The sequence below is a fragment of the Camelina sativa genome, chromosome 9, assembly GCF_000633955.1.
Source record: "Camelina sativa cultivar DH55 chromosome 9, Cs, whole genome shotgun sequence".
NCBI lineage: Eukaryota > Viridiplantae > Streptophyta > Magnoliopsida > Brassicales > Brassicaceae > Camelina > Camelina sativa.
In genome coordinates this window covers 36,272,038-36,289,429 of record NC_025693.1, presented here as the reverse complement: position 1 = coordinate 36,289,429, position 17,392 = coordinate 36,272,038, and the positions used below count along the sequence as shown (strand labels likewise).

The following is a 17,392-nucleotide window of genomic DNA, read 5'->3' as shown; positions in this document are numbered from 1 at the left end:
TTTTGGACAGAGTACGATTTCGTAAAAGAGATTGCACTGGAAGATACATGGAGATGATGTGCTCCACCAGATCGTCAGGAATTGTCTGAGTAAGTTTTGTGATCTTATTTGAGGATCCTTCCATTTCTCTTATCTTTTGGAAGTAGAAGCTATGGATTTGAGATTTCACTAGTAATAAGATATGATATATATAGATTATATTATGGGAAAGAAATATTGATTATCATTTGCTTTTGTTTTAGTCAATTCTAGATTTCTTTCCTTTTGTCATTTAAGAAATATAATAATTGACAATATATTTATTTCTATATATTAATTAATTAATGTTTACAAAAAACTTTAGAGCTATTTATTGCCAATAAAATTAATATTTTCTATAGAAATTGTCTACATGTTAGCTGTATGAAACTTTTTTCCATATTTTGTTAGTTTTATTGCTAACTTGATTCCAATATGTGTCAAATGAAATTATGATTTTGACAGATAAGAATTTGTTACTTTGTATTTTGAGCTAATTAATTAGAAATTTAACTTTTTATAAAAAAGACTGGATTATCTTTAGAACAAACTTAACAGTGTGTGTTTATGTTAATTAATAAATATATACAGATATATTTTAGAGCTATTTCTTACCAATAAAATTAATATTGTTCTATAAAAATTGTCTACATTTAGCTATATAAAATGTTTTCCATATATTAAAGGTTTTATTACTAAGTTGATTCAAATATGTGTCAAAAAAGAAATTATGATTTTGACAGATTATAATTGGAACTAATACATTGTAAATTTGACTTTTTTGGAAAAAAAAAAGACTGGTTTATATTTAGAAGATACTTAACAACACGCTTACTTATGATAATTAATAAATACAGAAATATTTTAGAGCTATTTCCTACCAATAATGTTAATATTTTCTATAGAAATTGTTTGCATGTTAGCTATATAAAAGTTTTTCCATATATTGTAGGTTTTGTTACTAACTAACTTTCAATATGTGTCAAAAAAAAATTTATGATTTTGACAGATCTGTAACTACTTAGTCATTTGAACTAATAAATTATATAAATTTGACATTCAATTTCCTCTAATGACATTATTTAGAAAAATAGCATAAAATTTCTATCGCAAAGTTAGATTTGACTTCGTGGATTTGATAAGCATTTTTTCCAAGTTTACTACGAAATTCAAAACCCATCTTATCGCTTCAAATTCACAAATCACTACAAAAATTTGCTTATTTTCAAATAATACTTATGAAGATTTATTTCTTCTTTTTTTTTTTGTTCAGATTAATGAAGATTTTAGAATAAATAGCCCACTCTCAAAAAGGTACAAAAAAAAAACTAAAAATTACCATTGAAATTAAGATGAGACAAATAATTATAGACAAGATTCTCTATCCAAAAAAATCACTTCAGCATGAGCATAATATGAGGTAAGAATGGTATGAGAAGCAAAGCGAAAACAACGATGAAAAGAATAATGGCATAACAAGTCCATTTCCTCGAGCTCTTTTGGTACTCTCTTGCATCTTGAAGCTGGTCTGTCCCTCTTCTCACAAACGAGCTAGCCTTCGACACGTGGCTTTCAATGTCATTTAGTTGCTGACCTTGTGCTTCAACCAAAGCCGCCATGTCTAAAAACACTTGGTGAAGCTCTAAAAGATTCTTCTCTATCTCTTTCACCGCGTCATGTCTCTCTTGAATCTCTGATATGGTGTCTAATATTTGGCCTCTCCCTTGTTCTTGTATCGCTTTCTGGAGAAAATTCTCGCTTTCACCGCTCGAAATCAAGTTCTCAATCGTTTGTTCGTCTGCCTTTTCTCCGGTTATTGTGAAATATCTGCAACAATTCCAATGTTTTTGTACGTCAACACATCAAACTTCTATTTTAAGTACAAGAAGCTTTTTACCTGCGTTCTACGGTTTCTTTATACTCAGCGTTCATCCGTGCGCGCAGACCTTGAAAACTATCCATCAAGTCCTTAAGCTTTTTCCCTAGTCCACTAACAACAGACGTCCTGGTCCTATCGGTGGAAGAGCCAGGGCCACAACCAGGGACATTACGGCTATTAGCATTTGCCTTTTCAAGCGCCTCCAGCTTTTGTTTGATGATCTTGACTCTCTTGAGGACCTGAGCAACATCTCCATCCATCTTTGCTCGAAGTTCCTTAACTTTGTTGGCATTGTGTACCGTTTTGCACTCTTCGTTCGAATCTTGAAGCTTCTTGTAAAGAGTCTCTATGCCTTTCATGTCATCTTTGACATTTTCGACATCCTCGAAGAACTTATCGAGGTTCATCGTCTCTTTACCTGCTTCGATATCGTCCATTTGGGCCTGTTGCTTCAGGTCCGTGTACTTCTTAAACGAACTGGAGAATAAATCATTCATTTTTTTTCTATTTGATTTAAGAAAATTTCACCAAGTGTATGCAAATTATATACAAGAAACAAGTTCTATTTGATATATTATTTTGGGTTCAAGGGACAATGATCTTGATGAAGATCATCATCCCTCTGCTTGGGTACGAGGAAGAAGATGGGGAAGATTTGTTTTCCTATTTTGGAAGAGGTTCGCAACTAGTTTTGTTAGAGATGGTTTGTTTTGTTTTGTTTGGAGAAGAGACGCACGACCAGTTTTGGAAACTATCCAAAAATAGCCAATGACAGAGCTTCCTGTTAAACCAAATTAGCCCGATGAAAACCTCCAAAAGCTCTCTTCTTTTGGATGAGTCTCACAAACGAGCTCTCATCCCTATTTATGGAAACAAAGCACTCTATTTAGTATATTCAGTGACTAGGCATGGTTTAATTTAGGGGATTTGAGTATTTGACATAAGAGAATCTTCATGATTTTGCAAAATAAAATATTTTTGGATCCAATTGAACAACACAGACACATTGCAGAAATGTTTAAAATAGGAAAATGTAAAGCGTACGTATATTCAAAGTGAACAACACAGCACACTCGAGAAAGATCTGAATGCAGATCAAAGGAAATTATACAATCAAAATGAACCACACATAAGATGATAAGAATCTCAATCCATGAATGAAGGATCTTTGGACCTAAACGAACAGCTGCTAAAGAAGAAAAACAAATACTCTGATTGAGAGAGCCACTTGGAATTTAGATAAGACTTAACAAAAATAACCATAGCCAAACCAAATGAATAAACACAAACACGCTGCAAGATGAAATAGAAATGCAAAAGATAGAAGCTTGGCATTTTGATCTAAATAAAGCAAAACCCAAACGTTAAATCCAATAAGAAACACAAAAAGACAATGAATAACATTAAATCCAAATGAACAACACAAACACACACATACTAGAGGAAGAAGAAAGAGAAAGCAATAGTAAGACGAAGCGATGATTCTGATTTCCAACTTGAAGAATCCCAATCCTGAGTAATGGATCTTTAGACAGTGAACCGATTTGGCTAAGGAAGAAGAAAAAAAATTAAAGAATGTGTTAGTAACACTTTTTTGTGGAAAGCATTGAAATTGAGAGGCACAACAAATTCTCTCTATTATGCGATCCAATTTTACATAAATTTTTTTGCAGAGGATCATATATCTCTCTCGTGTAAGAAATAAAAATAACTCAGTTTAATTAAAAGAAATGGTTACCCGATCAAATGAACCAAACTTCACTAGTAACAAAGAACGTTATATAACTCAAGCATAAGAGAATGAGAGTAAAGATTACCCGATTTATTGAAGGCAAGAATCGATTTTTGGTATCTTCGTCCTCCCACTCAAGGTCAGTTTCCACGGTAAATATTGCAAATTCATCAAGTCGTGGGATACTTGTAGCATTTAAGGGAAGCTTTCTCAGCTTTGGACACTTCGATACATATATGCGCATCAAAAATGGAAAGGGGAGAGGACTCCAGTAGATACTCTCCAGCTTCGGCAAATTCTCCAACCATAAGAATTCTAGTTTCAGAAATGGGGTAATAGTAATACCTGTAAGATCGGTTGCTTTCTCTTTCTTTATTATTTCTTCCACTTCTCTTGAATCTTTAATATGTAGGTAGACAAGATTTGGTGCGAACAATATCCAAGAGAGATCCTTCATGCTATGGCACTCACTTATTGACACTGTTGAGATGTTGGTAAAGCATGATTGAATTGTCGGATTATTAATATCCGAGACATGGCTACTTGTCACCCATAGCCTACAAAGATTCTCAATACTATCCAAGGATGATAAATCGAGTGGCTTTTCTTGATCAAAATCGATAATCTCCAGATAAGTTATGCAGTTTGCCAACCTTTGATTCCCTAATATATGCTCCAAACTTAACTCAGCCGATACCGTTATCATTAGAACTTGTAGTTCCTCCAAGAGCTGCAGCTCCTTTAATACACTAACATCTCCATGAACATTAGATCTAAACAGACTCAACACTCTTAAACTCACCAACCTTGATATCCCACTGATACTACTAAGTCTCTCTGTAGAATATAAAATCAGGTGAGTTAGCTTTTTCAACTCTTGGAGACCAACTGGCAGTTGCTCTATACTTGTCACCGACAAGTCAAGATACTGCAAGGAGACCAGCTCTGATATCTGCTCTGGAAGTTTACTCAAGTTGTAATTCTTCGACAAATCCAAAACAACTAGCTTTTTCATAGACTGAAGGAATTCACCCGAGAGATTCTCCAATTGATTTTTTTGGAGGAAGAGAGTTGTAAGTTCACAACACTTGGAACTGCTGCATGGTATCTCTACAATCTTATTCTTCATTAATGACATCCTTCTCACAGCTCCCCAATCCTTGACTTGTGGTATTTCAACTAATCCGACGTTTGCTTGCACAACAAAATTCTCTTTTTGTTTCCCAAAATCGGATGCAATCCACAGAGCCATTTCCCGAACCACGTCATGCATCCCAACAAATTCTGTGCCCATCTCTGTCAGCAAATTTGCACGTATAAGGGTACGAAGCATAGCATAGCCCTTATTATACACTTCTTTTATAACTTGGTATGCCCCCAGGAATCCCTCGCATATCCATAAGTGTATCAAATCCTCAACAGGTACCGTTTCATCTTCTGGAAACAGAGCACAATACAAGAAACAAGACTGGATTTGTTCATCCCCCAAGCTATCATAGCTGAACTTCAGAACGGGAAGAATTTCATTTTTTATGTCATAAAACTCTGCAGCAGATCTAGTTAGAACATCGACGGCATGCTCCCATTCTCGTACCATTGTTTTAGATGACATTGCCTTACCAATGACTTTAAGCGCTAGTGGCAGACCACGACACTTATCAGCAACCCTTCTTGCTAGCTTGACAATGCCTGGATCTCTTCTTAATGTATTGTCTCCGACTTTGCTTTTAAACAATTCCCATGCTTCATCTCGTTCCAAACATTTGATTTCCATTGCGTCATGATCCCCCATCCGCCCACATACTTCCTGAGAACGAGTGGTGAATGCTACTTTGCATCCACTTTCTCTGGGAACACCAATGGCATCTAAATCCACCTCCTCCCATATGTCATCCAGCATCAAAACAAATCTCTTCCTCTTTAAATCGTCGTATATATCAGCGGCCTTATCACTTTCATCTTTTTTCTTCCACTCGTCGTTACAAAGTTGTAGGTTTGTTGCAATGCCTTCTTGAAGCTTTGAAATCGTTGCGCCTTGAGACACTACGAGCCAAATCACTACGTCAAACCTACCAGCTATTTCAGCAAACTTATTGTAGATTTTCTTGAAAAGGGTAGTTTTGCCTACACCACCCATACCGTGCAGACCCATGATTCCGACTTGGTCTTCCATAAGGCGTTTCCATGCCTTCTCCAGCATTCTATCTTGACCAATCGTAGGCTGAGTAGGCATCTCCTCTACTACAGCTCTCGGAGTAGGCTCAACAACCTCTTCAAAATTACCCGCTAATTTAAGTTCCTTAATGTCTTCCAGCAACAAGAATACGCTTTTCCCATAATTGTAGCTCGAAAATACATTTTTTGAACATAAACCACAGAAACACAACTTTTGAAGCTGAACGGGACTATCACTAAACACATTATTAAATTCTGTGTCGATGTTATCCACACGGGTAAGCCATACCTGGACAGCTTTACGCTTTTGTTTATGGCGTGTCTCCTCTCTCACTACCTTGTTCTGCACCTCATCTTTTTTTGCTCTGAGATCTTCCATTTCCCTCTCCAGATCCCTGAGATTCTCCTTGAGGGTTCGAATATAACCTTTATCACATAAACATCCAATGATTCGATCCAGTACTTCAACACTAGAACATTGGAAAGACACAATATTCCCCATGGTGAGAGAAATTTTCAGTAAGCAAACAACGAAGCTAAAAGCTGAAGCTCATCAAGAAGTGTTTCAGGTGAAAAATATTGGAGATAGAAAAAGACCACTGGAGGACTTTGATTATTCTTATCTTTTTTGGTCAGCTAGAGTCCACACAAATAAAATAGATTCTGGCAATAATATTAGTATCGAATGACTTTTCAAAATGACAACTGTATGTCATTTTAGTATAGACTATTATAGAGTAAAAAAAATTAATTGAATCTTTCTTTCTGAACCCACAGTAGAGTGATGATTCAATGTATTAACACTTTTTGAACGCATTTGAATTGAAAGGCACAGCATTATTCTATTATGTGACCCATTATTGAAGAAAGATCAATATCAGTTTTGGAAAAAATGGTGCATATCTCATGTTAAACTAGGGTAAACTTTGGGAAAAATCAAATTATAACTCAAAGCAGAAGAGAATGAGAGTGATGATAAATCGAATGGCTTTTGAAGAAAGGCATATGGTTTTTTTACTTACCTCAATGAAATTTGAACAAAGGCCAATCACTTGGCATGACTTGAATCATCAGAGATTTGAACAATTGGCATGTCTTCTCTTTCTGTCATCAGATGAACAAAATCTCCATCTTCTCTGCTGTACTCATCTGTCATAACCAGCAAAAACAAAAAAAAATAGCCAAAGAATGTCATCACCACCACAACCAACCTCCGAAGATTTAAAACATTGCTAGCTTAGCTATTACAATTTCAAGAATTATATTGCAGTAGACATGAAGTTGAGAGACCTAAATAAAACCGCAAAATTAACGACAGAGTCGCTATCAAATACAACGGCATCGCCAAAGGCCCTGTTTGGCTAGTAACCAATGCCTATGGACTCGTAAGAACATATCTGGTGCATACATACCCCAAAATCAACAAGATCACAGTGGCAACAACAATCCAAATGGATCCTACAAAAACCATAAACCTTACAATGTTTACTAATCTCTGAATCCTGCAATTTTTTTTTTATGAGAAATCACAGCAAAATCGTCGAGGGTCAGAAGCAAAACACAAAAAAAATAGTGAGGCGGATTTTCCAATAAATTACAGTACCAATTCCAAATTGCAAATACTCGGGGAACAGATCCAAGACCCGAGAAAACTCTAGAAGAATCCACTATATGCTTAATCAAAATTAACCTTTTCGCTTTAATTGGCTTTATATTTTCCCAAAAAAAAAATTTTAACTTGTCGACAATATTAAGCATCGTCATCACAAATCACAAATCGAGTCAAGATTTGGGAACTAAAAGATTAGGGGATGGGTGTAGGGAGGCCCGCACGAGGTGAGTTCTGCAAAAGTAAGCAGCGTCAACACATCGGCCAGCCTATAACCCCTCCATAAATTCTTGCGCAACTTTTATGTTTTACGTTAGCGCTGCGACCGGTTCTCACCGACCGCTTTGTTTTCCTTACTCATTAGTTTAAGGCAAGTTTTAACAGTTGTTCTCCATCACTATCTTATAGTAGCTTAGCTAGGTCTTTAATAGCTTATGGTTCCGATGTGGGACAAAAAATTACTCTTAATAGCCTGCTATGAACAAATAGGCCCAATGTTAAAAGAGAAGCCCACTTTTTGTTGAAGCAAAGGAGCCTTAAAAATATCAAACTATAAATAAAAACGTTTGTCGAGCTTTTATGGGCTTTTGTGATTCGACTGGACACTGTTATGGTACGGACGCTTGTGTGGTTCAACTTTGCATTAGGTTAGCTATACGCTTGTGTGGTTTCCCTTCAAACGTTTGTGACTTTAGACCATTTCGATCAAACGGTTGTAGTACATCCGATGAAATTTTTGTGACCTCACTAATTAGTCTACAGGGCTTTTGTGGTAAACACTTGAAAAAAACTCACCTAGACTATAACAATCGTAGATCTTGCATCTATTTACATATTGAAATCAAATGAATTCAATAACACAAAAGCCATACTTTTGAGCAAAGTACTAAAGTACTGATTAAACTACCTCGTACGCGTATTTGACTATACCAAACACACGTTTAGGATATTTAGTTGGTAAGTCATTCTATCTACCGAATATATTGTCGTATACTTTGCTTAATTTATTTATCATTTCCTTCAATATTTTTTAAATAATATAAACAGTCAAAGATTAGTATGTATCAAACATTTATTATATTTTGTCTCCTTACATACCTATTTTATCCATTCACATTATCTCCTCAGTTGAACCAAAAAAAAAACCTAAAAGAAGAACCGAGAAGATCATATCTACAACGTCCATATTATTCAACGTCTTCTGAAACGACACGTTTCGTATCTTGTAAGCTCTGGCCGGTGCACAAGTAACTTATCTTCATATAGATTCTCCTTAAAACCGTTGTGATACTCGAGAAATTACCGGAACTAGATGGCACCATCCATATCCGCAGACTATAGCGCGTGACGCCTAGGCAGAGGCCTGTTGAACGACACATGAAGTTTTGTTCTCCTGGATAACCCAACTCGCGAATGGTTGGCGCGTTAATGTGAGTGAAACCCGGGGGTTGAAGAAACGCACAGTCTAACTCTATACCGTTGGACGAAAATGACGGTTACCCATCACTAGAAAACAGTTGATAAACGTTGTCGTTTTCTTCTTTCGCAGTTTCTACGAAAATCCTAGGCGAAGACTCTGATTCAATGATGTCTGAGCTTTGTGGAGCAACCATTTGCAGCTTTTTCAGACTAAAACCAACCCAAGTTTTATGCTGTGGTTTTACGATCAATTGGGTCTATAATATTTTATTTTATAAGGTTGCGCGTTATGCATGCACGTACATATACGGATATACAAGGTAAACCAGGTTTTAGTTTGTGGTTTACTAGATGAGTGCTAACAAAGATCGTTTCATTTTTGTCGTCGTTGTGACACATTAGAGAACATGAGTGGAAGTATTGTATTAAACCAAAATAAGAAATTTCGCCTCATACTCTATTAGATTATCATACAAGCGAGTTAACACTAGCTAAGCTTGGTAAGACGTACCCTTTTTAATTATATTACGAAAGAAAATAAAACATATATATGGAAAAAAGCCCTGTCTCAAGCTGATTTGGTTGACCGACCAACAATTTTATCTTTTTAACCAAACAAATAAAAAACTTTATGGTGACAGAATCACAGAAAATAGGATATATAGTAAAAGCAACAAAATCTAAAAAAACAAATAGAAAAAGAGCGTTACAGTCGAGTTTTTCACGCGTTTGCACTTTCTAATTTTCATGTCACTTAAAAAAACACAAGAACTCCAAAACATTGATAACATGAAGAAAAAAATGGATCTACAAAAAAAAAAATTGTGGATGGAGAATCAAGTTAGCTTAGATTAAATCATTTTTCTTTTCATCATTAAAGAAAATACTCACAAAAATAATTATGTATACTTTTACAGAAATAGCCTATATATATTGTCAAAAAAAACCTATATATAAATTTATAAATCAGGACTTTCCACGTTTTTCTATTGTTGATTAAAAAAGTAATGGTTAATAAAGTACCTGTTGAATGATTTAGAAAGAAAAAATGGTATGTCAACAATAAGATTATAAATAAATATTTCAATTATTAAATTAATTTTTATTTGTTGAGAAAGCTTAAACTAATCACCAAAGTACAAATATAATATGGTTTCTCCCTTTTTCTAATTTAGTATTATTTAAATGGAGAATCTTTAAAAGTAAGAAATTCTCCATGAAACCGCTTAAGCCACTTTCAAGGACACTTGACTGAATTAAAAATACTTATATTTAAACTGCGTGCATAATGTTATACATATATTCTCAACATGCATAATGCATATTATTTGTTTTTCGTTGCATAATGTATTCTAATTTGTAGAAAATTGGTGAATATTGGTAATAGATATCAATCAGAAAGAAAAGAAAAAAACTGAAAGCAGTGGTGCCACTTGCGAAGTTAACTTTGGAGATGGAGCACTGAGGACTACAGCTGGACACGAGCACGAGCAGTGGGGCTGCAGCTGCTAAGTGCTGGCTGGCCCAAATGGGTCAAAACCTTTCCTCATATAACGGTCCAATATATGACCGTTACATGTAATATAGTAATTATTTATTTTTTCATCTAAAAAATATACTTTTCGAAAGCTCCTTTTGATTTACCAAATATTCGAACTTTTGTGGTTTGCACATACACGAAATTCGATTTTGAGAACCTTCAATATTCGTAATAGAACTCTAGAACGTTGTTACGACGCTCCATGAGTTTTTTTTTTTTTTTTTGCAATTACATTAATTTTGTATAGTATATGAACAATTTATTGGGCTATTCCGCAATTCAATAAAAAAATTTGGATAGATTTGGATGTAATCATCAGTTAAATAATAAAGTAAAAAAAAAAAAAAAAAGTCGTTATATGGTCAAAATAATTTAATTGGAAAACAAAAAAATGATGTAAGCAAACTTAGTCCATAAGCTACATTTGCACTTTACCTCGACAATACTTTAGTCCCTTGAATCAAGTGTGTTGGTTAATTTTATACTGTATTGAATAAGTGAATACTGAATACTATATCCTTTGCCCCCACACTCATGTCACTAATACACACCACTTTATTGGTCTTTAGTCTCTAGACTAATCTGGTTATATGTGCCCATCAATTATTCTAATTCAATAACTTACGTAAGAAATATCACCCTACAAATCAACATTAATATCTGAAATTTGTATAAGTGTATAAGTAACTATTGCTAAAACCATTCCTTTGCTATATAGGAAATAAGAACAAAAAACAATTTTTTAAGACAAAAAACAATTTCGCTTAAAATATCAATGGCTCTGATCTGACCTCTGACTCTGAGTATAGATGCTTTGGTATTGTTTTTTTTTTTCTGGTAAATCAAGTGGCCATTACTCGAGTCCAGAATCTACGTTCCTATGATGGTCAGTCAAGTGGCCGCTACTTGAATTCAGGATCTACGTTCCTATAATGGTTAAAGATATCGTAATGGATATCGTACTTTCTTATATTACATAAAGTATTTTGATATGATTGATTAGGTTTGGAGATTTTTTTTTAATTTTCTATTTAGTATCTACAGCCATATTGAAAATAATTATCAAACTAGAATTTAAGTTTTAAGAGGTACGTAGCCTTGCAAGTAGATTGTCGAAAACTCAAATTGGTTCACAATCATATTTTACATGTCGGAAACAAATATTATAAATAAATAAAAAACATAATTCGACAACCTTATATAGAAAACTCAAAACTACAAAGAAAGGTTTTGTAAATCACATCACTAAGAAATTTTCATGACATTTTTTTTAACGTCATTCATACAAAAAAACAAGGACGACAAATTACAATTTTTATTAGTGATGTGAATTACAAAAACGTAAGCGAAAACACGTCACATGAAATAACTAAAAATATCTACATATTATATATGGTATGTGATTGTAAATGATATGTGTAAGATTATCGGGACAAGTTCGTGGAAAGTACTGTAAACAATTAGATATGTCATTAACAAAATGTAATCTAGAATTCTTCATTGACTTTCGTAGCTTAAAACAATCATTCCTTACTAATTTGATATTTATATTCTCATACTTAAAATTAGACCAGTAACTTTCAAAACTTATCAAACATTAAAAAAACCCTAAAAAAAAAAAAGAGTAATAAAACATGATACATCAAGTATTTATTACACACATATTTTTACACGTAACAGATAATTTAGTTCCATGGTCATCGTTAAATTATGTGACGATAATGTAAATTAAAAAAAATCGAGTGGATTAAACCGGACCCATATCGCCATCACTCTCCATAAATCCTTACCGTCCATCTAAGTTAGCGTAAATCTAACGGTGGATATCGAATCATACGCTACTTCCCTCCCTATATAAATTGAGAACAATGATGGTGAAGCGTGTACCGTACACACATACCCATACGAACCACTCACAATCCTTTAAAAGAGAGAAGAGAGAGTAATTAAAAAAGCTTTTAGTTCGGATCGGAAAAAAATGGTTTCGTGGATGATGACGATCAAGGCGGTGCTACTCTCTAGCGGCGTCGCCTCCGTTGTTACGTTACTTAAAGTCTCTGTACCTGTAGCTGTTGATTTCTCCGTCTCACAAGCTCCGATCTTATGGAGCTCTTTGTTGTCGTGGCTGAAACCGCCGTATCTCTACGTTGTAACCAACGGAATCATCATCACTATCGTTGCTTCTTCAAAGTATTACCGAAGCCACCATGACCGTCATGAAGAAGAAGAAGATGAGATTGTTGTATACGGTGGAGGTGGTGGTGGTGGTTATAAGATCCAGACGGAGGAGGAGCTGAGTGTGACTCAACATCAAGCTCCTCCGCGGATGTTGGAGGTTAAGGATTTGGATACCGGTGCGCATTTCGGTTTCGTTGTGACGAATCCGGAGGTGGAGGAGCTGGAATTGAAGGCGGTTACGGCGGTTGAGGAGGAGAAGGAGGAGATTACAGATGCGGCGGAGACGGCGACGGCGGAGGAAGATGAAATTAAAGAGGAGCTTAAGAATGTGATTATGGTGGAGAATTCAGATCTCGTTGAGTCCGATTTCGTTCCGCCGCCGAATGTTAATCAGAATCGTCTTCCGCCGAGGATGATCGAATCGGAGAATCTTCCTCCGACAATTGAGAAGCCTCTGGTTGCTTCAAGGATCGGTCATCGGAAATTGATGAAAGCAAGCCAAGAAGGTATACTGATTTGATTCTTTCACTTTAAATTTTTTTTTTTAAAAAAAAACAGAGGAAGAAGATGATGACGTCATGTTAAAAAAACGGTTAGGTAGATTGAAAATTCAAAACTGGCGTCGAGAACACGCGTCGGTGGACCAAAGGGTAAATTCGTAATTTAAACCTTTTTTTTTGTTGTTGGTTTAATTCAGGTGGGAGAGCTTTGAGAGTGACGAAGCCGAAGAAGGGGAACGAGACGTTGGAGAACACGTGGAAGATGATAACGGAAGAGAAGAGAAAGTTATACCGGAGATCTGATACGTTTGGCCGTGGAGATTCCGGCGGTGGAGGTGGTGTTGACGGCGAGGCGAAACCGGTTTATAAGAAATCGGAGACGTTTAGGGACAGGACTAATTATTACCAGTCGTTAGAGACGGCGAAGATGAGGAAAGAGCCGTCGCTGAGTCAGGACGAGTTGAATCGGCGAGTGGAAGCGTTTATAAAGAAGATTAATGAGGAGATGAAGTTGCAGAGGATGGAGTCGCTCAGACAGTACAAAGAGATAACTAGCCGTGGGGTTTAAGCTTCTTCTTCTTCTTCTTTTTTTTACTGCTTTTTTTTTTCTTTAACTTCGTTTGAATTTTTTTATTGGCTCTTTTTTATACACAGTAAAATTAGGACAAAAAATAGAAAAAGAAGATTAGTTAGGTGTCAAAAAAAAAAAATTACAGTGAAAGAAAAAAATCTGTTGATTAAATTTGTGAAGCTTGAGGTTTTTTATAGTCAATGCTTTGAAGGGTTTTTTTTTTTTCTTTTTTTGGGGGTGCATGTGTGTATAATTTTACTAAGCTGTAAATTTGGTTTGTAAATATTAATGTGTTGGTTGGTTTTACAAGGAAAAAAAAATATACTAATTGAATATATACACTTGGTTGTTATAGTATTGCTAATTTGCTATGATTGTTCTACAGAATTTGTCCATATGAACGGGAACATTAGTCATTTCTCTTAATTATTTATAGACATGAGAACATTTTCAATTTATATTTAACGTGGAAATATAAATCTTTGGACAAACTTAAAAGTTCAATTTGGATTTAATTAATTGGTTGTATTGCAGTACCGCGCACGTAAATTGTGGTAAGGTTTCTTGTAAATTAGTAGTTTTTGAAGAAGAGTTTGTTAAAGTGTAAACACTTTAATTCATTAACTTCAAACTATATATGTTGTCACGATCGCGCATATCTAAACTAATAAACCGACTAACTTCCGTCTCTAACTAACTTTCATGATTACTTACTCAGTTACTTGATCTATACTACTATATCTATATCTATATGTATGCACACTCGATCGTATAGAGATTTTAGTTAAGATGTAAGCAATTTGTAACTGTTGTGACATGAAAGAGTTTCAAAGAACCATTTACAAGTTTTTTGGACAATTTATTTTTCAGGCAATGTGATCATCCATCTATTTTAAAAAAAATATTTACGTAAAAGATGTGTAGATCTGATGAAAGATTGTGTAACCACATTGTCGTCTCACGTATTAGCCATATTTGAATATATATATATATATGAATTTTGGGCTTACAAGAAACAATGGAAGAACCAATAATATAACTTTCCATCGTCTTATGTTTGATTGACAAATGGATTGTCCAATTATTGGATTTGTAGGAAACAATGAAAGTACCCATAAACATTAGCATGTAAGCCATCGACTTGCGGTTAATCTAAGAGATGATTACTTTTTACTCTCCTTGTTATCCATTTATTGTTTTCTATCTTTTTTCATTTGAATATCCAATAATTCACCATATTTTTCTTTAATATGATAAAAACTAATTGTGTAAGCAATGCTATTGATCAATCCTAATAATACTTTGCAAAGCATAAAGATAAGTCTAACAAATACATATATCCGGCAATATAATGAACCCCCATACACATTGATTTTAGTTAGGTAGATCTCGTATACTCATGTATTTGAATATATGAATTCTTTTCCATTATATTATAGCATCATAACTATCATTTGAATTGATGTATTTGTTCAGTGAATCTCCTCTAGCATTATGATAGAGAACATCTTTCTAACAATTAACTATGATATAAATATGTATAGGATAATGTTATTTTTGTTGTCACAACCATTCGACATTTTTCTAAACAAATATACAATGAATTTTCAAAGATTTGAACTTGTTTATAATTTGGACAGTCTTCTTAGAAAAAAATACAGAAATATACAAGCATTTAAACAACCAAAAATTAAAGAAAAATACTAGAGGTGCATACGAAAAATCATTTTCATGGAATACGGTGGGTGAACCAAATACACTTTGTAGACAAGTGGGGTTTGTTTGTGAATGAATTTTCTTTCTCAATTAGACTTTTCATAGAATAAAAACACAAAACAAAGGTCCCAAAGAAGTTTTTATATCGTTGAAAACAAAATTCAACTCACATCAACTATAATTTCGAAAACAATATGATAAAAGATAATACGACAATTAGTGGTGTATCATGCATGTACAAGAACACCAACCACTAAACTACTCAAATATGGAAAATTAGTTGGAATGATTCTAACATAAGTTAAATGGTTTTAATTATATATAATATAAAATTTGGAAAATTAGTTGGATTGAAAATTCAAATACTTATAAATAGAAAACAAAGTTTGTTTAAGAAAAACTAAAAGTAAGTAGATGATAGTTGAGGAACTTAATGGCACTTTCTGTTATGTCTACGTGAAGTGGGAAAATTATCTATCGACACACACATCTGTTGTCTGCAATAAAGTCATTTTTGGGTTTGTATTTGCCAAATTGCAGTAAGACCATCATGAGAATGGACCGACCAGATTCGGGTTATTTCTAAGAGAGTATGACTTTGAGATAGAGACATGAGTCATTTATTCCTTTTCCCTGTTTAATATTTTTTATTTTAAAATTATTCTATCTTTTTTTTTCCAACAAATTTTTTTTTTTCAAGTATATGTTTATTTTTCCTTATTGGTTACTTTAAATTCTGAAATGGTATCATGAATTCATGTATCTCCATATTCTCTCTCACATACATTTCTTGTTCTTGTAATTTTAGAGCAGAATATCTAGCTTGTTCATCGAGATTGTTGTTTTCTATTTTGTTTTTTTTTGTAAATTCTATTCCCGTTGCTAGGGCTACCAATCATAAATTAATGTCCACTGAACCAATAAAACCATAAACCTATACCAAACTAATAAAAAAAAATTATACAAAACCAATTAAAAACCGAACCATTACCAAACCATAAACCCGAGTGTCCACCGCTAATCAAAACTCAAAACAATAGTATTTTCTAGTGCAAAAAGTCAAGTTCGTCTATACATATAATGTGACTTTATTTCAACTATCACCCAACTCCTCCTCGAAACCAATTAATGCTTTGTAGCTATTAGGCTATATAATTAATTCCCTTATAAACAAACAACTACAAAATCCTTTACATATAACAAAACATATAAAACATTTTTCTCTATAAATAAACATTTCTCTTTACTTCACGAACCACTGAATCAAGAAAACCAAATCCAACTCCTACACAAAAGAATGATTACAAAACTCAGTCTCCTCTTCATGATTTTGCTTCTCACACTTACACTCTCCCACTCACGCCCCACTCGACCCGAATCATCAACAGGATCCTACTCGGATCAGCTCAAGAAAAACTCCAAAGGTAATAATAACAAGAATGACAAGGGCTATGGATCATCTGGGGGATACTTTGGACCTGGAACCGAACCAGGAACCGGTTTTGGTTTACCGGGTTTCAGTGGCAAAGATTGGGGAAACATTGGTGGAGGATACGGCGGTGGTTACGGGGGACCTAGTGGCGGATATAACAAAGGAGGTGTGGTGAGACCAACGGTGATTTGTAAAGAGAAAGGTCACTGTCACATGAAGAAGCTGACTTGTCCCGCGAAGTGTTTCAAGTCTTTTAGCCGTTCCGGAAAAGGATACGGTGGTGGTGGGGGAGGCGGTGGTTGCACCATTGATTGTAAGAAGTGTGTGGCTTATTGTTAAAAATGTGAATGTCGTGGTAAAATGTTTATTTATTTAAATATATTATGTTATATAGTCTTTTCAATCTTTCTCGATTTGGTAAGTTTTCATTTATCTTACAATAAATGATACTATATCATATGGTTGGTTACTTTAACCAAAAATGTTCCTCAAAGGCCTCAGAAAGACAGAAACTACTACTAGTACTACATATAGCTTTCTTTTTTTACCCGTAGTAAAACATCAGTGGATACAAAACGTTATTTTCAGACTAATCTCTATGACATGTTTAAAAACTAATTCAA

The 17,392-nt window shown here is 34.4% G+C and overlaps 5 protein-coding genes across 10 annotated transcripts in view; 2 read left to right on the top strand and 3 right to left on the bottom strand.

Moving 5' to 3' along the window:
- LOC104716020 (FBD-associated F-box protein At1g61320-like) overlaps window positions 1–124 on the bottom strand; it is a 2,132-nt gene extending 2,008 nt beyond the window's left edge. Inside the window, exon 1 of the mRNA XM_010433372.1 lies at window positions 16–124. Coding sequence (XP_010431674.1) covers window positions 16–124 — 109 coding nt within the window. The remainder of the gene's footprint in view (window positions 1–15) is intronic.
- Window positions 1,281–2,823, bottom strand: LOC104714464 (syntaxin-124). The gene is made up of 2 exons (XM_010431844.2): window positions 1,916–2,823; window positions 1,281–1,845 (listed from the first exon to the last, which is right to left on the bottom strand). The coding sequence occupies exons 1-2, from the start codon at window positions 2,392–2,394 to the stop codon at window positions 1,413–1,415; spliced, it is 912 nt and encodes a 303-aa protein (XP_010430146.1). The 5' UTR covers window positions 2,395–2,823; the 3' UTR covers window positions 1,281–1,412.
- LOC104714463 (probable disease resistance protein At1g61310) lies at window positions 3,204–7,789 on the bottom strand. Of its 6 annotated transcripts, XM_019229669.1 has the most exons (5): window positions 7,408–7,789; window positions 7,095–7,262; window positions 6,827–6,953; window positions 3,715–6,274; window positions 3,204–3,445 (listed from the first exon to the last, which is right to left on the bottom strand). In XM_019229669.1, the coding sequence occupies exons 4-5, from the start codon at window positions 6,181–6,183 to the stop codon at window positions 3,425–3,427; spliced, it is 2,490 nt and encodes an 829-aa protein (XP_019085214.1). In that variant the 5' UTR covers window positions 6,184–6,274; window positions 6,827–6,953; window positions 7,095–7,262; window positions 7,408–7,789; the 3' UTR covers window positions 3,204–3,424. The 6 variants fall into 6 exon arrangements, with proteins under 6 accessions (XP_019085214.1, XP_019085215.1, XP_010430144.1 ...); XM_019229670.1 differs by having other exon boundaries at window positions 7,217–7,789; XM_010431842.2 differs by lacking the exon at window positions 7,095–7,262 and having other exon boundaries at window positions 7,285–7,789.
- On the top strand, window positions 12,260–13,817 carry LOC104714462. Its single transcript, XM_010431839.2, has 2 exons — window positions 12,260–13,056; window positions 13,248–13,817. The coding sequence occupies exons 1-2, from the start codon at window positions 12,351–12,353 to the stop codon at window positions 13,616–13,618; spliced, it is 1,077 nt and encodes a 358-aa protein (XP_010430141.1). The 5' UTR covers window positions 12,260–12,350; the 3' UTR covers window positions 13,619–13,817.
- Window positions 16,517–17,350, top strand: LOC104714461 (glycine-rich protein 2-like). The gene has a single exon (XM_010431838.2). The coding sequence runs from the start codon at window positions 16,635–16,637 to the stop codon at window positions 17,106–17,108; it is 474 nt and encodes a 157-aa protein (XP_010430140.1). The 5' UTR covers window positions 16,517–16,634; the 3' UTR covers window positions 17,109–17,350.